The 23,801-nt window shown below is 38.4% G+C and overlaps 1 protein-coding gene across 6 annotated transcripts; it reads left to right on the top strand.

Annotated features, from left to right (window-relative positions):
* The first annotated feature begins 1,769 nt into the window (after positions 1–1,769).
* On the top strand, positions 1,770–23,801 carry LOC117304320 (microtubule-associated protein RP/EB family member 1-like). Of its 6 annotated transcripts, XM_033788700.1 has the most exons (9): positions 1,770–1,854; positions 8,363–8,525; positions 9,095–9,243; positions 9,764–9,950; positions 11,312–11,362; positions 13,315–13,433; positions 13,797–13,949; positions 16,368–16,454; positions 19,126–19,213. In XM_033788700.1, the coding sequence occupies exons 2-8, from the start codon at positions 8,393–8,395 to the stop codon at positions 16,449–16,451; spliced, it is 876 nt and encodes a 291-aa protein (XP_033644591.1). In that variant the 5' UTR covers positions 1,770–1,854; positions 8,363–8,392; the 3' UTR covers positions 16,452–16,454; positions 19,126–19,213. The 6 variants fall into 6 exon arrangements, with proteins under 6 accessions (XP_033644591.1, XP_033644593.1, XP_033644592.1 ...); XM_033788702.1 differs by lacking the exons at positions 11,312–11,362; positions 16,368–16,454 and adding an exon at positions 11,557–11,568 and having other exon boundaries at positions 19,126–23,801; XM_033788701.1 differs by lacking the exons at positions 11,312–11,362; positions 16,368–16,454 and adding an exon at positions 11,554–11,568 and having other exon boundaries at positions 19,126–23,801.

The raw sequence follows: 23,801 nt of genomic DNA, 5'->3' as shown, positions 1-23,801 counted from the left end.
TGTGAATTTGCCACTTTTCAGTTGCTCAGAGGATGTATGTATGTAAATCGGAAACAATTGCTAACATCTTAAGACGTCAACGTCTTAAAATGATGCAGTGGGTCTTACTTTGCCCAATTTCTTGGCTCTGCTTACACCGTTACCAAAGAATCAATGCTTTTTGGGCACATCTAGGGCAACAATTGTGGGTAAAACTGTTAGGGTTAGGTCCAGCAAAAGGGTAAGTCCAGCATTAAACGTATATATATTTTAAATGAAAGTATTAGTCCCCGTGCGTGGTTGGATATTATTTCAACTGTGTGACAAAGTTTTGATGGTAGCGCCCTCGTTTGAATCATCCTTATCCAATAAGAGGGACACCGGTGTGGCATGAGATTTATGCCCCCCCCCCCCGGATATTCGGTCCCCCAATGGCAAACTGTGTACAAAATTCTTATGATAAATAATCATCCCCCTTCAGTCCATGTTAAATTACCATTATTGGAGACCGAATCTCAGAATTCCCTGGGACACCCGGCGTCATTCCTCCGGAGAAATCCAGAGCGCCTCCTAGCCAGCAAAGTCGAGGATCGATCCTACCTGCAACAAAGTTGCAACGAACGGGAAAGTTTCATTTGTTATTCCACATTATTCCAACACACACTTAGACGAGACCTCAAATCGTATTGGTCAACCAGTTCTAATCATTCCCCCCCACCCCACCCCCTTTTAATTATTTTCGTTCGGCCCCTTTAAAATCCAACCCGCCGGTGCAGTGCTAGTGCTTCATATCAGGTTGCTTGTGCAATGGTTTGTCGGAATTGTTAAAAGCATGTGCCTGAATTAATATTGTTTTCGGAATGAAGTTATTGCTTGGTCTTTGTCCCTAGTTTATATTTAGACTATAATGCAAAAGCCACAGTTATCGTGATCGATCGTGTATAATTGGTCATAATCGGCTGTTTGTGTGTTTTCTTGATAATTGCGAGCATGGAGAAGAAAACTACAGTTGTCAAAAAAATCTTATTAAATATTAGTTGACACTTTGTCCTTTTTTTAATTGAGCTGTTACTGATTCTTCTGGGAATAGGATTAATTTTTACTTTTTAGAAAAACAATTTCTAGAAAAACAACTCTCCACTGAAACTGATTTCATAATGATGTGTCCCGGCCCCGCATTGACTGTTACTTCAGTTGGAGCCTATTATTATATCTACATACTCAAGATTATGAAACTTCTTGCTTTACCGCCCAAACCCCGTAATAAAGCTGACAAAAACACGGCGGATGTTGGCGTTTTTAGCTAACTCCGAGGTTTACGGAGTCCAGTGGACTCCGTCACCGACTACCTCCGCAGACAGCCAAAATGTTTAATTTATGGTTAAATTTCAAATTCTCAAATTTTTAGGAATTTGTTTTTGCTTGAATCTTTCGGTGGATGTGCTGGTGCCACGCCGCCACGGGCCGTTTCCTCTGAGTTTATTTTTCGTAGTTTATTTTTTCTCTCCATTTTATGGAGGTTTTATTTGAAATAAATAATAATAACCACAATAAAAATAACATGAAAGTGCTTCATCGATAGTTCCGGTCGGATTGTCCTAAAAAATATAAATTATGTTCATTATTTTAACTTCCGGCGCGAGTCAAGTTCCTTTAAAGGATGGTAAACGGTGATGTCATTGTCGTGGCCGAGTCCGTTCATACGTGTAATTCTATTGGTAAGTAGGGAATCGTTTAAACCAATCGCATTTCTCGTTGCATTGGCACTCCATAAGTGAACAATGCGCATGCTCAAATTTGACATGCAATTTGCACTTTCAACCCCGGTTCCTGAAAAAAGCACACTAAACCAGTTTGAATGATCCACAGTTTCAGGTATGATTTCAGTTTTAAAACGTGTTTATTTGTTCGTTTTTGTGTATTGTATTAAGTTTTAAAATAATAGTAGATCGTAGTAGGTCACATATAGTGTATGAAACAACACTAAAGTGTATTTTTAACCGTGGAACGTCTTTTTAGATACGAAAACATTTCTGAAGTGAAATATTGACGACAAGTCTTGTTTTATTTTATTGAAAAAACTGTCACTTTTTAGTTAATATGCATGCAGGGTTTTGGGGGGGGGTTTGCGGTAATGTTTTGGGTTTTCGACACCAAGAAAAACTAGTTACTCCTAAAAATTGTGTGCCAACTTGCCACGTAAATGCAGAAAGTTAAAGTTAAATGTTTTCAATATCAAAACTAGCAACACAAGCCAACACACTTCATTCACTTGATTTGATTTTGAACTATATCATCATGTCCATGAAATTATTTGACGTGTAATATTAAACTGACCACCTATTTTCACAATTTGTTTTATTATTACTAACACACTGTCCATTGCTGTCACTATTGATCATTGAATTGAATTGATTGAATGTCGTCATTACAGTCATTGACACCATCACCATATTCAATTGGCATAATCAATAACAAAATAAAATAACTTTACTTCATTAGACATTAATTTGTTCATTGAAAATCCCGAAAATTATGTTCATCGTCATATTTTTTTAGTGAAAAATTAAGGGCTGACTGAATTAAGACTACAGTAGACGTATGTGGTTGTTCCGATAATTATATAACTCTTCTTTTATTTCATTCACAGCCCTGATACTGCGGCTTTTAAGGGGCACGGCAGTTTTGCCTTGACTTTTTGTAAAAATTTAGGGCACCAAGGCAATTTTCAAAAATTTGGAAGGGCATCATGGCAATCATAAAAAGTTGCGGAGGGCATGACGACAGTTGAATATAATTTGTTTTCGGGAGGAAGGGCACGGCGGCAATGATGAGAAAAGGGCACGGCAATCATTGCCGTGAAAAATTGGGTTTTTGAAGGGCATTGCGGCAATCGGTGGGGGCAACGACGGCAATTGCCGTCGTTGCCGTCGTGAAGTATCAGGGCTGCATTCATCTTTGGAGAGGATGCAAGGTTCCATTCTGATTGCTTTGAGGATGCAGAGTTACAGGTTACGATGACTGAGCATTGCTCAAGGCAGTGGTTTTTATTCACTCCGAAAAAAGACCACCGCTTTATAAAAACCCACCCGTATACACAGCGTAATATGTGTGTAACCAAATCGCACGACTCAACGCCCCCCGTACGCTATCCGCATGCATTGGCCGTTGTTGAAGCCACTGACCTCATTACTATAATAAGCGCAAAAGAAGAGTTCCCACGATCAACTCATTACCATAATGCTCGGGAAAGACAAGACCCCAGATGGTCAGTGGCGGACTCTCATGTTTACATCGAAAACCACCACCACGGATGCTGAGCGAGACTGCTTGATAGGGTCCAAAGGTCATGATAAGGGAAGTGCGTGATTGGACGCCAAAATGAATAATTCATTTGCTTCACATCCTGTGTTTTCTGATAGGTCTGATGAAAGATACATATTCATGAGCTGCATACTAGCATCCGAGAGCCCCCCATTTTTTTCCAATAATTTTTATTGGAATTTGTTTTCATGAAACACATTATACCCGGAAGTTACAGACCCGATAAGGCTGTCGGCCTACAGCCTCCACATGGTGGTTAGTGGTACGAGTGCGGATGGTACTAGCACAAGAGACTTCCCTGTTGGAAGTAATGTGAACATTTAAATGTTGTGTGCCTGGAAGAAAGGCATAGTCTATACGCCCTTCCTTCCTAGCAAACAAAGTACCCCTTTTCCCAGTGCCAAAAGGCCGTAAACGATAACATTGCATTTCAAGTGGCAATTCATTAGTTTCAATTTAAGGGCTTCAAGTTAATGTGAGAAACTCCAACTAGATCTTATCTGTTAGTGTAACGGATATCATTTTACTGGAAGATTCTGGTCAAAGTAACGCCCGTCGATATATCGAAAATACTCAAAAACTCGATATTTTTTTGACATCGAAATCGCCGATGTCACTTTTATAATCATATCGTAATATCGGATTTTCGATATATATCGAAAAAATTTCGATGTTTTGAAAATTTCGATGTTCCTAAATGATATCGAAAATACCAAAAGAGTGTCCGATTATTTAAAAGAAATCTGTGTTTGAGTATTAGAAAAGTCGTCGTCGTTATGTAGTTTCATTATTTTGAGTTGCCCTATTAAATAAAATACGTTTTACAAGCAAGTATGTCTGCATGTTCTTTGCGTTTTCGCCATCAGCCGCCGGCCCGCCGCAGAAGTTCACGACCCCGCGGCGAGCGCACGGTAAAACCTCAAAAGAAACCGCCGCTGCTGCCCTAGCCTATTGGCTGTTTAAGATGCAACTTCCCATTGTGCATGTGATCAAAATCAATGCGTCTTCATCACAGCATTATTGACTTTGCAAAAAAACCCCGCAAAAACTTCCCCGAATCAACAAGACAAAACAAAACAAGGAAGAAAACAATCTTACAATAATCTTTCCGAGGAACTATGCTTCGCAGACCACGCTGTCGGCGGCTTTTGCGTGCGTACCAGCGAAGACTATGCTGTTGTACGGTTTAAACGTGCACACCAGCGTGTATGGTTATTGCAATTCGGGGGGAAAACCCGTTTGCCCAAGCATGCGCAGACACATGCAGTCTTTGGTCAAGGCGGTATCGCGTGATGCACTGCGTTATTTCGACAATAGAGGGCGTTCTAGCATTCAATGTTTCTTGCCTTGGTTATAGAATGCAAAGTAAAAAGACTACGAGCCTTTATTGGAGACTATGTGACTGCATGCTGCGTGCGTTGTATATTGTGATCGCTGAGTGGTAGGTCTGTGTTTTGCGGGACTTTCTAGTGATTTTTTTTCGATGATTATCTCAACCATTTTCAACCGTAAAGGTAGTCCGCGCGCCCGTCGGACAACTTGATTGACACTTCTACGTCAATGCATCGGCAACTGACACCTTAATGTCGGCGAGTCACGCAACTCACAAAGGCTCTGTGTCATTTTGAGACGGCCAATCATGGCCAATCACGAATCGAGAATTGTGGTGAGCGTTCACCAATTGGCCAAGCCAGCGGTAGCGGCGATCATACTTTGTTGTAAAACCAGAATCGGGGCGGGACTACGCAATCTGAAATTGTTTGGACTACAAACAAGTTCGGGGGATCAGACATAAACAAGTTGAAATGTAACCCTATTAAACTGTCAGTCTATGGTTGAAATATTTCTACCTCCATGAGTATACCAAGTGCTGTTTTTAGGCTTCCATCTTGCGCGCGGGAAATACTCGATATATCGAGTATACTCGATATTAAATTTTCGATATATCGATAATGGGAAAAAACCGACATCGACGGACGTTAGGTCAAAGTGTCTCGGAAATTGGACATGGACTGCTTCTTGGCAGATAGTTTTAAAGTGAGCGATAGCTCAGTGAAATGAGTTGCATGCTAGTCTAGATAATGACAAACATACATAAAAAGTACGACATGGACTGCTTCTTGGCAGATAGTTTTAAAGTGAGCGATAGCTCAGTGAAATGAGTTGCATGCTAGTCTAGATAATGACAAACATACATATAAGAGTACATGTTTTGGGAATTAGTCTGTATTCTAAGCACACATGAATATTCCTTTAGGCATACATGTACGCCTGTAATCCAGTGCTTTACTAAGATGGTCTTCTTGACCAACATTGTGCAGAATGACAACCAATTCTGCACTAGTATGCACATTGACCTTTTGTATGTTTCAAACATTGAAAATGCTCCAGTGTTTCAATAGGAATGTTCATATAGTACACGCCATTTGATCATCCAATTTGAACGTTCCTACCGTTCAGATTTTGAGACGTTCCCAAAGGACTTCATGACTGAAAACTGAAACCAATTACTGCCAACCAACATGACAGGCCTGAACTTTTCTTATTTTCATGTATGCCCATTTTCAAAATAATGGCAAATTAAGTTTGTGCCTATGGTTGCTGAAACCATGGATGAAATGATCTCAGGCCACAATGAAAGCAGTTTGTTCACATTCTCTCATTTTAGGAAAACATAACACTAATTGTCTAATTATGTTTAATTTGCATCGGGGATAAAGTATTCATTTTACCCTAGTTTGTATGAACCTGCTCTATGGTATGAACCTGCTCTATGGTATGAACCTGCTCTATGGTATGAACCTGCTCTATGGTATGAACCTGCTCTATGGTATGAACCTGCTCTATGGTATGAACCTGCTCTATGGTATGAACCTGCTCTATGGTATGAACCTGCTCTATGGTTATGAACCTGCTCTATGGTATGAACCTGCTCTATGGTATGAACCTGCTCTATGGTATGAACCTGCTCTATGGTATGAACCTGCTCTATGGTATGAACCTGCTCTATGGTATGAACCTGCTCTATGGTATGAACCTGCTCTATGGTATGAACCTGCTCTATGGTATGAACCTACTCTACATATATGCAAAGGTCTCAGGTTCGAATCCCACCAGAGTAATATGGATTTATAATTTGCACTTCTCCAGAAAACCGGTGTATACAATGAACATTAGGGTAAAACCAAAATGAAAACCAATTATATACTCAAAGTTTTGTTGTCTCTTGGACCACTTGGACCACGTGTTCAACACATTACTGTTTATCATGTGCATTAAAAATCGAGAAGTTCACCTTGATCTATCTATTACAATAGTAACATGTTTGCTGAATGGTGTACAACAATGTCACTGTCCTTGGACCTTGGATTTCTTTTGTAAGTGCTTGGTCAGCTGTGGCGATGACTAACTCTAACTGTAAATCGTAATCCAATTAGTAATGGCATGCTGTGTCTACATGGTGCACAATCTAGAGCAGGAGTGACATCAAGCCTTTGTGTACTGTACAGTTATTTGTAAAATGCCTAAGAGTTAAAGGTTGTGAAGTGAATTCTTCCTCTGTCATGTCTGTGTTTGAACTCTGCATTGCCGTACTCTGTAAATCAAAGGGTTTTTAATTTTTGTAGGGAAAGCTACATGTAACATGACTAATGGCTGATTTACTTTCTTACTAAAGTACTGCAATACCTGACTGAACCTGTGACAGGGTTACATGTACATTGTTACATTGTGCAAAGGCCTACTTATGTACAATGTATTTTAAATGTTAAATGCAAACTAAATTCTCCCACCAGCTGCCAGCTAAACATCAAGTTTTTTCTTAAATTACATAAATTTAATTTAAAAAATGTAAATTTTTGCCAGCCCAGAACAGACTGGACACTGGCTTTAAAAGCGACATGATGAGTTGTCAAAGAAGCACAATTGACAGTGTAGTATTTGATTTGAAGAATTCTTCATTGTTAAGAATTCTTTAGAGTGAAATTGCAAGTCTTTCTCAAGCATCTGAAAACACACAATTCTAAATGACAAGGGTGTTTTTCTCTCAGTATCGCTTAAAAAATGCATTGTGTAAAAAGGATGGTCTTTGACAATATTATGCCTACCAAAACTGTACCCTGCTTTTAAGTTTAGAAGAGAGAACCGTATATTATGATGTGCCTATTAATGATGTGTTTTTATACAAGATGCTTGATGTACCCTCTCTGTAATCATTCGTATCCTACAGTACATGTAGTAGGATTCCTACTGGAATGTACACTGTACGTACATGTACACACGTAGCATCATACAATCAAATAAGATATGCAGTGACTCAGCCTCAACACGTCAAGGTATTCTCCAGACACAAGTCCCCTGACGTACACGCATGTTGTACACTAATAATTGGTTGTGCAGCATAAGTGCAGCATAAGTGCGGCATGTGATATGTTAGTCAAAATTGCTGTGCTTCTTTGATTTTGGGTCTCACCAAGAAATTGCCAGTAATTATTACATCAAGTTGCTCAGGCTGGGTTATTTTTGATTAAATTGATCACAGAATCAACGATAGAAGGGATGGTTATAGTGGAGTGCTAACAGTTTTTTTTTCTATATTTTGTATTTTATTGACCGTTTAGACTTGAGTTTCAGTAAGAATCAGCCCATGAGTTTAATGTTTTGTATGCCCTTAATGAAGGGAAGGTTCACTATACTTGGGGATTTTTTTATTGGATTACAGAAAAATATAGCGCTAACTGTGTCTCATGTCCAACAAGGTCAAAGGCAGGCATGCACGCTATCCATATTACATATGTACACTAAGTGGGTTATAAAAAGCAAGCTAGAAAATTAGACGGTGCGCTCCGCTACATGTACATATGAAAGCACATTTCTTTTGTCTTTCGAAAAGAATATCGAGACTCACCTGATCACTTTTTTGTTTTTCTTACAACTTTCTGCCTTTTTACCCTTTTCCCTTTTACTCCTTACTCCAGGTAACTTGGCGCTACTGTAAATCTGTTTTGCCTTTTTATAATTACCTTATAAATTAATAACTGTGTATTTTGATTGCTTTCAGGTATAAGAATCGTGTCGCCCAGTTCTCAAGATGTCGAATTTCAACGTGGTCAATGTGTATTCATCGAGTCAGACAACAGATAACATGAGTCGAAATGTCATGTTACAATGGGTCAATACATCAATAGTGCTCAATTACAGCAAAATAGAGGAATTATGCACAGGTAATTGTTTAACAGAGTATTAAGTCTGGCAATTGTGTAGTGTGACTCGGGGCTTGAAGTTAACTCTGGACCACAGAAAGGTCTAAGACCAGTACATTTAGCCTTCAGCCAGTCAGACAAGCCCGATGATCTAATAGACCGATCCAGTAGGCTCCGCCCATGACGCACGTGTGAGCAAGAACACGTGGGCCTCTCCAATGCCTTTCTGCACAAATCTGCCGCGCGCGCCAAGATACGCGCACGCATGTCGGACCTTATTTGTCGGACCTTATTTGTCGGACCTTCGTTGCGTTGTGATTGGTCAATACGCAATGGGGCGGAGCTTAGTGGATCGGTCTATTGACCTCATTGTGTAATATCTTCTCTCTTTGTGAAAAATGTTGATATTGAATCTGATATATCTAAATCCTATCTGAGTATCGAAGCAGTATGACAAATGAGAGAGACCTTCTCTTATTGCTTGCTCAACTCATGTTGATCTTGAAAAATAATTTTGGGTCCAGTAAAAATGTTGAGCTACTACAAGACCTGCAGTCATATGGATTATTTGGTTGTTTCTCACATAACAGGTGCGGCGTATGCACAGTTCCTTGACCTACTCTTCCCAGACGCTAATATCAGTTTAAAAAAGATCAGTTTTACCGCCAAACTGGAACACCAATACATCGCCAACTGGAAAATTGTGCAGTCATCATTCAAGAAGATCGGCATTGATAAAGTGAGTAGAGGGTGACATTCATACTTGATTGTACTGCAAGGAGCAAGTTTTGATGTTTTCGGGTGAAGAAACAGCAATGAGCAAGTTTGGGTGGGGACTAGACTTGACTAGACCGACTAGACTAACCAAAAACCATAGAGCACAGGGAGATTGATTATCTCGAACCATGCACTAAAGCATGGTCGACTACGGTCAATTCGAGAGCTACGTCATGGCTCTGGTCCCTTACCCAAATTTGCTCATCGCTGGTTCTGAAATAGAGGTTGTTTCTGAAATAGAGGCTATTTCTGTGAATCATCGTGAGTGACTACCCAATTTTATGAAAACATAAAATCCTGGAACTAATTATGAGAACCAATGTTGTCTTTTCTTAATCAAGTCAGAGTGTCATTGATGCAACCATATTCAAAGAAAAAGGATCACAAAAGAAGCTTCAAAAAGTTCAGAAAAGTTGTTACAAATATCGTTATGAAGTGCTTCATCCATTTTGAAAGTTGCCTTTCCCATTGCTACCAACCAGATTATACCTGTAGACAAGCTTATCAAGGGGAGATTTCAAGACAACTTTGAATTCGTCCAGTGGTTTAAGAAATTCTTTGATGCTAACTACGGTGGTCAGGAATACGACGCAGTTGCTGCCAGGCATGGGCAGGCGACAACAGGTGGGCCTGGAGGTGTAGCCCACAAGAAGGTGGCCACCAAAACTCGTAAGTGCGCAGATCTGACAAGTTTTTTAATTTTTAATTTTTGTTTACTCTATCTTGGTTTTTCTTGAAATCTCCACAAACTCTCTTATTCCATTATTAATAAAAAAAATAAATAAAAAAAATTTAACTTTAATTTTTATTTATTTACTAATAAGGCCATCAACTCTACTTAATATATATATTGTGATATTTTGGTTAGGTTTACTGTTTGCATCAGGTTAATGGGGAAGAACCCTGGCATCTTGCATTTCTGTGCTTCAGTGTTATACATTTTAAATTTTTACAATTTTTTAATCTATTGTTGTTATGGAAAATACATGTAAATATGAAATAGGAGTAAATAATACATCATTGCTAGTAATCATTACTCTTAGGGTAGCCATGTTTTGATACTTTACCGACACAAACATTCCAACGACATTTCCTGACTATTTTCTAGCTTGCATTAATCCAAGTTTGTCCTGAATGTGAAACAGATACATGTACTCCAAGGTCAAATGCAGTTCTGTTGTAATCAACTCATTTTCCAATTGATAGAATCCTCATAAAAGTCTCTAACCTTTAAGTTAAAATAGTGTCAAATATCATTTTATTTGATAAATGCTCTTTTTCAGAGTGAAATTTGAAACATGCTGTCATTGAACAGCAGAAACAAATGGGTTCTGACATTCCACAAATGGTTTCTGCACTGTCAAAGGTTTCTGCACTATGGTTAGGCCAAATCAATGTAGTTTCAATTGTACCATATTTGAAATGTGATGTCATTGAACTTGATTGGATTTTTACAAGAATTTCTCTTGAAAGGCATGGCATTTGACACTATTTCAACATGAGGTTAAAGACTTGCAATTTTTGCCGCTGTTTTTATCTCTTTTCATTGGAACTGCTTTTACCTTGGATTCCCTCTCTAAAGGCACTGGACTCTATTGGTTATTACTCAAAATAATTGTTAGCATAAATACTTACTTGGTAACGAGTGTTGATAGTATAAAACATTGTTAAAATGGCTCGCTCTGAAATCTTAGTTTTTGAGAAAGAGGTAGTTTCTCACTCAAATATTAAAAGACTTCAAACCTGACGCCCTTTTTAGGCATCTGGCAAGGGTGTTTTTTCATTAGTCTTTGCAACTGTGATCACTCCAAATTTTCACAGAGTCGTTAGTTGATGAATATGTTGGGATACACCAAGTGAGAATACTGGTCTTTGACAATTAAAAAAGGTGTCCATTAACTGTCCAGTGCCCTTAAACATTGTAAGCATTTCTCGCTTTCATACAATCATCACTTATTGCGTATGTGCTTGTTCCTGTCCAATTGCATGTGTCTGTTTGTCTGTGTGTTTTTCAACCGACCTTCTTTCAGCGTCTGCAGAAGCTTCTCCTATGAAATGTACGAAGCAGCTTCCCGTCAAAGGTAAACTTGAAATTGTCAGAAGGGGACTTTGGTGTCGCACAGTGGGAGCAGGAATTAAAAACAACTCATTAGTGTTCACAGAACTTCAGCTGCACCTGTTTTGTGGATAGTATTCCTGTGTTTTTGTTTGGTTTGGTTTGTTTATCATTAATGATGTGACTGTCTGTTCCTTACACGCTTCGTGTACAAAGTAGAAGGAGAGTATCGTAAGTAGAGTGTTGAATATTTAGTTTGAGTAAACTTGATTTGTTTCATCCATCACATCAAGTTCATCATCTCGTAAAATGACTTGTGTCAAATGTGCACTATTCTTTATTTCCACAAGACCCTCTTGATTTGAGTATGTTTGTTTTCGCATTGGCATTCTGATTGGCTTCATTCATTGTTTTAACAAACACAATTCAAGTATTAAAAATTCCTCAAAATTCACAGGTCGTCACAGGTCACTTGTAGTTTTGTGTCTACAAGTCATTTTTTTGTTAAACAAATGCTGAAAGTCAAGTTGCAATTCTCAAAATGAAATGTAGGCTGCTCGAGTTGGACTGGAGCCCAAATCACTGAAATGAAGTCAGCAGTGACACCACTTCATGAACTGTCATTGGTCATCATCACTGTTTCTGTTTTGCTTTGTACGATGAGTGTAAGCTTTTGTATAAAACTGCACTGTTTCATCCTTATTAGCACCCAATCAAAGTCTTGGTTTATATTTTATAACTGTGACATTGTTTTGGGAAAATGTCTGGGGCTTAGATGTTATATGGGTATAGCAGGGTTGCAGTTTTCTCATCAGACCTTATTGTTGGGAGGGCAGTATGACGTCATCATCAAATGGGTGCTCTTATGATGGTTCTATTACACTCGGTTCAGACAGGCATGTCAGAGTCGGCCGATCCAAATAGATTAGGAGCATCTTTAGTCCTTATGAATGACTGCAACAGTTGATCTTTTGACTTCTAGCGCGTCTAGTCGACTGCTTCAAACTTTTAGAATTTGGTTTGGCGCGACTCTCGAGTGACTAAATGGGTGTTAACTGCAGAATTTTGCACTTAAAGGGTTTTAAATTATATGTGGTTTACAGGGTGCAATAAGTGCAGAATTTGGCAGTAAGCAGAGCTTTGAAACAAGACCCCAACAATTCTAGACCTTTGTAAAATTGTTGGATTTTCATAGAAATCCTAGCCCTGAATGTAGGGAAGAAGGGAGAGAAGTAGTGATACAATGGACCTATCAGGGTGCGGCGATCTTGATTTTCTCCCATTCAAATCAATGTCACCAAACCAAGGCTGGAGGGGGAAATAGTCTGGTTCCTTTGTGTACAATGACTTTTAGTATCGTTGACTATCATTGAATACAAGGAACATGGCCAAGATGGTAGCACCAGGATAAAGGTCTTTATTGTTTTTGGTTGCTGCAAATTATAACAGTAAGCGCCACAGTATAACAGCACTTTGTAATGCACATAAACGTAGGAGAGCAGTAATGTAACTCCTCAATCAAAGAATGTGGTTGCCACATTGCACGTTAGTTGTATGCGCCAAGTTGATAAAATTACACGGTTCTTGCTTATTAAATATTTCTTTATAAAAAAGGCAATTTGGTTATTCAGGGTATGCACATATCAGTCACTGATTTCTGCTATTTGTTACTTGTTAATTTGCAAATTACATAATTGTCTATCTGTTATGAACCAATAATTATTTTGCAGTGGCCCATCCCCCCCCCCTCGATTCAGCATGGGCCAATTTTATCATTTTCAGAATCAGCAGGGAGCCAGTTAAAACCCACGTTTCATGCATGACATTTTGGCTGGTTACTGGCTCGGGCGCTTTGTTCCGTTAGCAGAGACGTGACGCTAGCTCTGACCATGGCACTAATCAAGTGTTGTCATGAATTTATTGGTGTTTATGAATGGAAATTATTATTATTATTATTTTTTTTTTCTTCATCTGTAGAGCCAAGAACAACAGTGAAGGCAGCAGCGGTAGCCAAACCAGCCGCAGGCGCAGCAACGAGGAATAATAACCAAAAAAGCAACAGGGAAAACATGGAAGTCGCTGAGCTTAAACTGAAGGTAGGGTGCCATTACTTTCATAATCAGGACCCAATTTCATGGCTCTGTTTACCATCAGCAAAGAATCGGCGCTTGGCTCTGCTTACCGTAAGCAAAGAATCAGCACTTGCGGAAGCAGGGAATTATGTGCTTACGTCAATCGTACTTCAGGGGTAAGCAGGGAATTTTGGCTTTTGTGCATCTGTACTCCCTGTTATTAGACATTCTATGTTTACACAGCTCATTTACTAGTCATACAAAAATTAAGAAAATGTCATTTTGGCTAGTAGGCTTCTCAACTTAAAAGTTGTTTTTTCAGTGCTAAGCAGATTGTTTGTGCGCTTACCAGGTGTTTGGTTCTTGGGTCTTGCCCTCTTCCCTCAGGCCAAGGAAGCTGAGATCGCGATAGAGAGCTTAGAGAAAGAACGAGATTTCTACTTTGAGAAGCTGAGGAATATTGAAGTTATCTGCCAAGAAGGAGAAAATGAAGAAATCCCAGGGGTCAAGAGAATATTAGAAATCCTTTACGCCACCGAGGTAAGCTTCAAAAACAATAAAGAAATATTTATATACAGTGCCATTTTTTGCAAAGGATTTATGGGTGCTATTGCATACAGCCCGTGTGTCCGTTTTGTACATAGATGTGTTTAGTATGTATCTGCCTAGTTTACTCGTAGTGGATGAACTTATTCTTCAACCCTTCCATAATTTTCTTGTTTCCAAATATAAATGACAACAATGCACAGTGTACAGAGAGCACCTCTGATGGTTCGAACAAATACTTTGCACACATGCTCATGTCATCATGGATGCATCTTATGTAGCGCACACTCCCTCCAACAAGCACAGAGCTTCTAGAGTTTAATCAGAGTACAAAGTGGCCTTAGAAATGAATCATCCACCAGAGCAGGGTGGACCTTGTGATCAATTTCACAAAACACTAAGATTTATCTTAAAGATGAGTTGTCAGTATGCATAGTGATTTGTATTGTGACATCACCATTAGCAATTTAATTTATTTAATTTAAGTTTGGTGTTAGTGTACCAAAACTGCACACTGTAAGTGCAGGCATGCAACTCTTCCGCGTTTCCGCGGAATTCCGCGTTTTTAAAAAACTGATTAGTGCTAAGAAAAACATTCCGCGGTTAGCGCGATCTTAAGACAATTTACAACAATGCATCGTAACGCATGGTCTGGCCTTGTGCGGCACGCAATCCATTCTACTGCATCATGTGCATGGTCAATCTAAAGCCCACAGCAAGCAATGCATACGTTTACACACTGCGTGCGGTCATTAATAGCCGTGTGTACGGTCGAAAAATCTGGAACAGTGGAACGCACCCCGTGGCGCAGGCGAGTTGTGTGCTAAACCAAGTTATTATACAGCCTTGAAATGAGTCTAAGGTCATGTCTTCGTCTGGTCCCACTATTTTGCAATAGTATACACGTATTGTACATGTATGTATGTGTGTGTGAGTTAGTTACCAAACGTACATGTATACTGCTGCTGTGTGCGAGTCTCACATTGCGCTACGAAACAGTCGCATCTTCAAACGTCCGTCAAAATGACATCCAAAAGAAAAGATATTTTAGAGCGGGACCGAGTGGTACCTGGCAAAATTAAAGCCATAGATAAAGGAGTAAAAAATACCTGGAAGTGGTTCTGGTTGGAAAAATAAGACGTAGACGGTAAACTGCTCTCCGAAACCGTCCGGAAAGTGGACAAGCCAGGAATGGCATATTGTGTGATGTGCAAGACGGCAAGCGGGAACAAGTGGCTCTCACCGAACATTGTAAGGCGGCAAAGCATCGGTAGTTGATTAAGTTGAGGAAAACTAACTATTGTTTCCCAGGTAGTTATGAAATTTGCATAAAATTATTATTCCCCCCCCCCCCCCCCCAAAAAAAATGACATCCAAAAGAAAAGATATTTTAGAGCGGGACCTAGTGGTACCTGGCAAAATTAAAGCCATAGATAAAGGAGTAAAAAATACCTGGAAGTGGTTCTGGTTGGAAAAATAAGACGTAGACGGTAAACTGCTCTCCGAAACCGTCCGGAAAGTGGACAAGCCAGGAATGGCATATTGTGTGACGTGCAAGACGGCAAGCGGGAACAAGTGGCTCTCACCGAACATTGTAAGGCGGCAAAGCATCGGTAGTTGATTAAGTTGAGGAAAACTAACTATTGTTTCCCAGGTAGTTATGAAATTTGCATAAAATTATTATTCCCCCCCCCCCCCCCCCCCCCCCCCCCCCCCCCCCCCCCAAAAAAAAAAAAATAAATAAATAAAAAATAAATCTGATTTTTTTTTTTTTTTTTTTTTTTTTTTGGGGGGGGAATAATAATTGTATGCAAATTTCATAATTACCTGGGAAACAATAGTTAGTTTTCCTCAACTTAATCAACTCCCGATGCTTTGCCACCTTAAAATTACGGTGCATACATAGGCAAGGTGTTTTTCCATGTTATTTTAGTTGTATAAAACACTTCACTTTGTCTTTGTCATACATGCTAAGATTGATCCTAAGAGCATAAAAAACCTCAACACTTTTTAGGGTACCATTGTTGGTCTCGAAAAGTTTCCTCTTTTTTTTTCATCGGGCAGTTGCATGCCTGTAAGTGGAAGTGTAACATGAGTAAAATGACCTAAGCCTCCCCGAGTTTCTTTCTCTGTTCTCAAAGAATACGTTTGACTAAAGTTATATTTGCCCAAGCTTAGCCGTAAAAAATTGACCTGTCATGATTAATTTCTCCCATTCACCTGTCACAATCTTAATCAATTATGAAGCATGTATAACATCTAAGCAAGACTTTGTTTTGGAATGGGTACTACTAATTTTTAAAGCAAGCATAGAACCAATTCAAGGCACCCATATTGTTCTTCTTTCTTTCTCTCCCTTTTTTCCCCCGTTCTTGTTATACCCGCTCGTCTTGAATGCTTCTTGTATTTAAGGACGGCTTTGCACCCCCTGAGGACTTTGAAGACGACACTGTTAGCGATCCAGGAAGCTTTGATGACCAGCATGAGCAATACTAGGGGGTTAGACAAACATGTCCATCTGTAGATCCCTTGCCTGTTTTTCATTTCTTGTTTTTTCTTTTCAGTTAAGTGCCTTGTTTTATCTCCTCATATCTATAGTTGTATTTCTTCCCTCTATTTCTAGATTGTTTTTATCCTACCCCAGTAGTTTCTGTGGATGCAGGCTTTGTTTTCATTTATGGATTTGTGTCATCCTTTGTGCATCTTTTTTTCTATATTTGTTCATTTTCCCCAAATTTTTCCCCATTTGTGACCCTTTGCTTTCAAACTGGTGTATGTTCACTTCCTCAGCATTTTATGACCTTCATCCAAACCACTGCATGTGTCGGGACTCATCTGAAATCCCTAAGCGCTTCACGGCAAGTCCAAGAAAATGTTCCCCTTGCAGATTAAAATACAAATCACATCATTGCTTTTCAGAGGGGTACAGGGTTTGTGCAGGCAAGCAACATTTCAGCTGATTGGCTGATTTTCTTTTTCAGGTTTCTTACTTGTGCCCTTGCAACTTGAAACACCATACAAAGTCAAAAGTTAAATAACACAATGTAATATTTTAGTAGAATGTGGTGTTATTTTAACACCTCATGGTGTATATTGATTATTTTGTATTATCTCTATGTGACAACAACACCATTGGTGTAAATTTAACACCCTAGTGTTTTGCAGTGTGATCTGTTTTGTATATTATGTTGTAGTTAGTGATCAAAGCAATTGTTTGCATTCATAAAGTCATATCTGTTTTGACAGTTTTGAATTTCAACCCATTTTGATTTAGACATTGATATCTTGTTTTTAAAGTAGTGTCAGTGCTTTATTGATTCTGCTTGCTTGTAAATTGATGTTTATTTAGTTCAGAATGTTGTCTTCTATTTTTGTTTTACTTGAATTCCATCAAGTTGTATTTTGACCACCTTGCTTATTCAGCCATGTGTAACACTGCATCAGTTCAGTATTTGCTTTAACCTGTACCTTAGGCTGTGCGTTGTTCCTTGACTGTGTACGTCTACCTGTGTGTATTGGCTTGGTGATAATATGTTAAGATTATATTCATGCTTTCTTCATCCATTTTGTTTCCTCCCCAAGTTGATGCAGTTACAAATGTTAAATATTAGAAAGAGGGACCAGTCTATTTTGCCTCACTGTGGTGAATAGGCTGCACTACATAAGGGTCCATTAGACTCCTTTCAAGATGTTAAAAGCTGTTTGGTGCCCTCAGTGAGGTCAAAGGGGAACCTATTGACCTCTCACACAACGTGGAACGCACTGCCGCACTATGCGCACCTGTCATTTATACCATTTTGGGAGTCAATTCCTTTATATAAGGGTCCATTAGACTCCTTTCAAGATGTTAAAAGCTGTTTGGTGCCCTCAGTGAGGTCAAAGGGGAACCTATTGACCTCTCACACAACGTGGAACGCACTGCCGCACTATGCGCACCTGTCATTTATACCATTTTGGGAGTCAATTCCTTTATATAAGGGTCCATTAGACTCCTTTCAAGATGTTAAAAGCTGTTTGGTGCCCTCAGTGAGGTCAAAGGGGAACCTATTGACCTCTCACACAACATGGAACGCACTGCCGCACTATGCGCACCTGTCATTTATACCATTTTGGGAGTCAATTCCTTTATATAAGGGTCCAGTAGACTCCTTTCAAGATGTTAAAAGCTGTTTGGTGCTCTCAGTGAGGTCAAAGGGGAAACCTATTGACCTCTCACACATCGTGGAACGCACTGCCGCACTATGCGCACCTGTCATTTATACCATTTTGGGAGTCAATTCCTTTATATAAGGGTCCAGTAGACTCCTTTCAAGATGTTAAAAGCTGTTTGGTGCCCTCAGTGAGGTCAAAGGGGAACCTATTGACCTCTCACACAACGTGGAACGCACTGCCGCATTATGCGCACCTGTCATTTATACCATTTTGGGAGTCAATTCCTTTATGTACAATTTGACTCCTGAAGTGGCAGACAGGATAGGTACGTGTAAGTGAGCTGGGCATTGTGGAAGCGGTCTGTCGTTGGCTTAGAGGTTGTGCCTTATTTGTATTTGTACATGCATGTATTTATTTCATTGTTTGACCTACTTGTAAATGATTGTGGCTTGTTTACTTGTGTTTTGTTCCAGACCTCCCAATATGTACAATTTGGAAGCATGTTTTTGCATTTTATCGCCCATTTTTACATTTTCTCCATTTGACTATTTTCAAGATTTTGACGATATTGCCCTTTCGGATGAGTTTGTCTTTTCATAAAGTACTTGGGCTTGGTAATGGGTTTTCTAAAACTTATAAAACAACTCGTTAGCGAATCTGATATCTTTTTTTTACCAAGTTTGTATTTTAAAATGCTCTTATTTTTAGCTTTTATAGTTTTAATTAATTCTTATATTTTTATACCGTAAGCCATGCTTATTAATATGCATAATGTCCTTTAGGCCTAATTTTTCTTAAATTGTGGCATTAGGAAATTAACGTATTGTAATTTGGTTTACTTTTTTGGAAAATCCATCAGGGGTGCTACTTTTTTTCTTTTTCCCTCCTATATGGATGTAGACATATTTTCTTTATCGTTCTTAATTTTTTACTGTGCATTTTTACCTGTGAAAATTAATAAATGAAATGAAAATGAAATCTTTAAGATGACTACCCTTTTGTCTTCTCTCCTCCCCAGGATGGTTTTGAGACTCCAGACGCAGATGAGGGTGTGGCACCAGAGGAAGAGGTCGCTTATGGCCAGGAGGAACCTCTTGAAGATGGTGAAGAAAACCAATATTATTAAAGAGTTACTCCAACGTCATCTTTTACAAAAATCACAGTCTACCATGAGTTTGTCAAGTACCCCAATAGTGTTGATCAGTTCGGAACTACTCCGTGGTGGAGAATATCTGTAATATACATCTTTACAAATCACATCGCTGCCACCTTGTTCTTAGTTTGCTAATATCCTTGTACCGTGTCAGCAAATTCACAGAAAAAAAATTATTGTTTTTGCTCTTTAAATCAAATGGGTTGACTGCTCTTCAAAATGTATCTGTACAACAAAATGTTCTGTAAATTTACTGCTTTACTAAATTGAGAAATGAACTACAAGTAAGTCCCTATGATCATATTTTTAGCATTGATAAATTGTTGGAAGATTGCCCTTTCCAGCCTAGTTTTGTCCCCATAGCTTTAGAATCAAGACAAAGGCTACTACTATGTGATTTGTATATGTTTGTGTAGTCCTGGGTTTGATTTCACAAAGCACTGAGATTCATTAGGTTTTGTGACTTAACGCCTTGCTAAGCAATTGAAGTGTGCTTCACAATCTTAGCTTCTATGTACGATGAGCCAAGGCTCAGATTTACATTTTAAGATGAGTTGTTAATATTGCCATAGTGATATCTATTGTGACATCACACTTTGCTTAGCAATTAAGATTGACACACAGTTAAGAACAGTCTTAGCTCTTTTGTAAAATCGGCCCCTGGACAATGTTTAACATGCAGGGAAATAGTCTGGCACCTTTGTATGCTACCGTTTACATTGCTTTGCCCTTTACTAGGATACAGGGGTACAGACAAAGGTGGATGCAGTTTGATACATATGCTGATGTACCTGAGCATGCAAGATTTTTATTCATTTTATTTTAGAAGTGGAATTCTAGCTTACACAGTGGTTTTACTTTGTCCTAAAATGTGTTGAGTTAACTTCATTTATGTGGAAGAAGACATTCCCATTATAAGCTTCAGTGTTGTGTGAGCATACCTCCAAATTCTTATTAGTTATGTTCCTTTTTTATTTATTTATTGCTTTCTTCAAAAATTGGAATTTGAACTTAAGTGTCTGACGGCTTCTAAAAGGAAGAGATTTTCTGTGGGTTTTTTTACCGGGCGTTGTAGGTTTGAAATATGCATGGACCATATTGTGCTGACGCCTCTAGGTCGAGCGAGGCATGGTTGTTTGTGTGAGCAGGTTTAATATGCCATTGTGCGATGGACTTGTAAGGCTTGTCTACTCTTTTTCAGAGATGTGACTGGTCCTCTTATTAAAATGGTGCTGCTGTACATCAAATGTGTATAAATCACTGGTTCCCTTGTATGTGCTTATTTAAACTAATATAATGACTAAACCCAAAATAATACACATGTGTAGATAAAACAAAAGCGCAGTGTTGCTGGCTTAGTGTCGTCTTTAAAATTTTCTCAAATCTTATTATGGTTGTTTGTATACACAGGCGGAAATTTGAATTGTGGAATAATTACTAGGATTCAATACCATTGCTTTAATATGTCAAAGGGAAAACTCTAAATATTAATCCAGTTAATGAAGAAATAATAAAAGTGGGGTTCCCTTGTTCAGGGAAGTGAAATTTAAGGCTTTCATCTGAACTTAAACTTTTTTGTCTGTACGGTTAAAAAACCCAGTTATTTCCGTCATGTGAAGAATTTAATACTCTTTGGTCTCTATAGTCATTGTTTACATTAATGAGTTTGTCAACGCTCACTTGTGCATTGCTGGCCTGATGCTTGGGCAAGAAGATTCTTAGGGCACCAAGGCAGCGACCAGGGGGGCGGGGAGGCAATTGCCCCCTGGTATTAGGCTTGAATCATTGCCCACAATGACATGTGACGATTGAAGGGTGTATACATGTACATGAAATAAAAGACTCCGATTTTCATTTTCCGGAGTTGTAGAAAACAATTGCCCATGGCTCACAGTTAAAGAACAGCAACTATTGTTGTGTCTTGTCACTCAGTTTGGGATTTACTTTGGAATCCTTGTCGGAAATTAAGATTATATTAATGTGAGGCAATTTTGAAGGAGCTAAAGTATCAGACAAAAGATTGCATTACTGTCTTAAGACCTCGTTTTGTTATCATTTTATAGCTAGGCCTGTTAAGTCTAACGAACGGCTTTGTAAATAGTAGTGATTGGTCAGATTGACTAAATAGCGACACCACTGACATGAATATCAATGAGATCAAGATCAAAGGTCATAAAGCTGCTAAGCATGATGAAGCAAATCATATCGGGCATTGTGTTAAGCATAAGAGAAATTGACTAAGCGTTTGCATATAGTAGGAATGGCTATCAGCCCGAAACATGCCATGTTCTCTGCTCATTTCTGGTCGACTACTTAGTTTATGCTTAGCAGACTTGAGTAGTGTCCCCTGCTTAGCGTCTTGATGAAACTAAGCTATTCTTGTCATGGAAGCTAGACATTGTACAGTATTATAAGAATATTAATAACTAGTGGCATAACTTGAATTATTAATGATGTGAAGATTACTACAATATGTGATTGTCCCATTTTTGTTGATTATATTCTATTGTATACCTTCACACTGATGTTTCAGTATCGTCCATGGTTTTTATAAATATTATTTCGCTTGGCATTCCCTTTTTATTGGACTTGTAATGTCAATTTACTCCCACATTAACTACTAATGCTTACTGCATATTATACCAATACATGTAATTATAATCATAAATAGAACAAGCACAAATCTGTTGAGCATTTCAACAGAAAAGTCCAAGAGTCTGCAAAATACAATAACCGATTTTGGATCTTTCAAGATTTTGTTGTGGCGCTCTGTTTTGGAAAGTTGGTTCGCGATTTCCTGTCTATGATTTTGGATAATGATCTTAGCCCTGACTTTGGCTTTGGTTTATAAGGACCAGGCACTGTGGTAGCCAATCGGTAGGACTGAATTCCTTGATGTCTTTCTTCAAAAAGTCAAAGTCTCCAAGGGCTAGTACTGTGGTGAGGATGTGTAGAAGTTTATTCACCATGTAAGCTATAACAAATTTCTGCCCAGTATTAATGTGTATGGGATTAGTCAAGTATTAGTCAAGTTTCTCTTTTTTTAAGTCCTTTTCAGTAAGTCACCTTCTGTATGCCATCTTGTGCAATCTGTACACCGTCATTTGCATTTTGTGCACAGTCATTTGCATACTGTACACCACAGTTTGCATTCTGTACTCAATCATTTTTATTCTATACACCACAGTTAGCATTCTGTACACAAACCATCATCTTGCTTGTTGGATGGTTGGAATTAGTAAAACATAGGTTTAAAAATCAGTCATAATCAGTGGATCTCACCACAAGAGAGCTGCATGATTTCAAGTTCTATTTATCAGTAATTGTCTTGGACTGAACCTTTGTAAACATCAACAAAATTCTAGTTCCATTAACCAATCTTTAATTTGAATACTTACATTCATGTGTCTATAACGATAATTATGTAGTAAAGGGAGCAAGTGTCTAATACTTTGGAATATTTATACACTTAATATGCCTTTAAAATCTCATATTTTTGCCATATTTGGGATCTAAGTTATACTATTTAGAAGTAATAGTTTGTCTTTGTGGCAAGAACTACACGAGGTGTCACAATGATTTATAACAAATGCTGCAGATTCTTTTAAAAAGATTATCAAGTTAAAATTATTTGATTTGAAATCGGCCATCGTTCCATACATCTCGTCTTTCCGTGAGAACTTGTTTGATTTCAACAAAACCGTTTGTGTGAAGTTGATATTAAGCGTGCTAAGTGGCCATGACATGTGCCAAATATGGTCAGTTTTAGATATCTTAATCTTGTTGGTCTGAAGTGACCAAAACTCATCATCTAGGAACATTTTGTCATGGAACTTAACTTACAGACAAGACAAAAGTGGACACAATTCAATCCACCAACGAGTTGTTTCTTAAATAATAAATTCCCCCTCCCTCCAAACACTAGTTTGGTAAGGGAGAAATACACCCCTTTTTGTTCTTCCCTTACATTGATTGGTTTTATGAATAATTGTCCTCATAAAATTGTTTGTGGTGTTAGATTCTCAAAGTCTCCAACCAATCCAGTGTCTATGACTATTCAAGTTGAGACATTGGCATAAAACTCATGATCAGGAAATTGAAGCTGTTTTCTGAGATTATCTTATGTAAAGAAGTAAAACTTAGGTAATGTCTGATTTGTCACACCACAAATTGACTGTATCTGACTTCAACGATTACAAAATTCAAATTCAGAATGGACAATCGATCACGTAAAGAAAGAACCAATCTGCCAAGAGAATTCTCATTGAATGTAATAATGATCCCATATTATAAAATCACAAAGTATTTTATCAAAAAGAAAGTTTCAAATGAATCCTATGACGTCACCCTGTGGATACAAAATGCCATGCAATATTGTTTGTACATACCCTTGATCTCCTACAATACATTGTTTTTTTTACCATTGTGTTTTGTGTTTTGGTTCATGTTTTTTTGTCAACCATTGTTTATATAATACTGAAGAATGTGATTTAACATTTTGTGCCGAAAAATGCATGTGTTATAAAGTCGTTTTGAAAAGA

This window comes from Asterias rubens, chromosome 21, assembly GCF_902459465.1.
Source record: "Asterias rubens chromosome 21, eAstRub1.3, whole genome shotgun sequence".
NCBI lineage: Eukaryota > Metazoa > Echinodermata > Asteroidea > Forcipulatida > Asteriidae > Asterias > Asterias rubens.
This window is presented reverse-complemented; position numbering and strand designations above follow the sequence as displayed.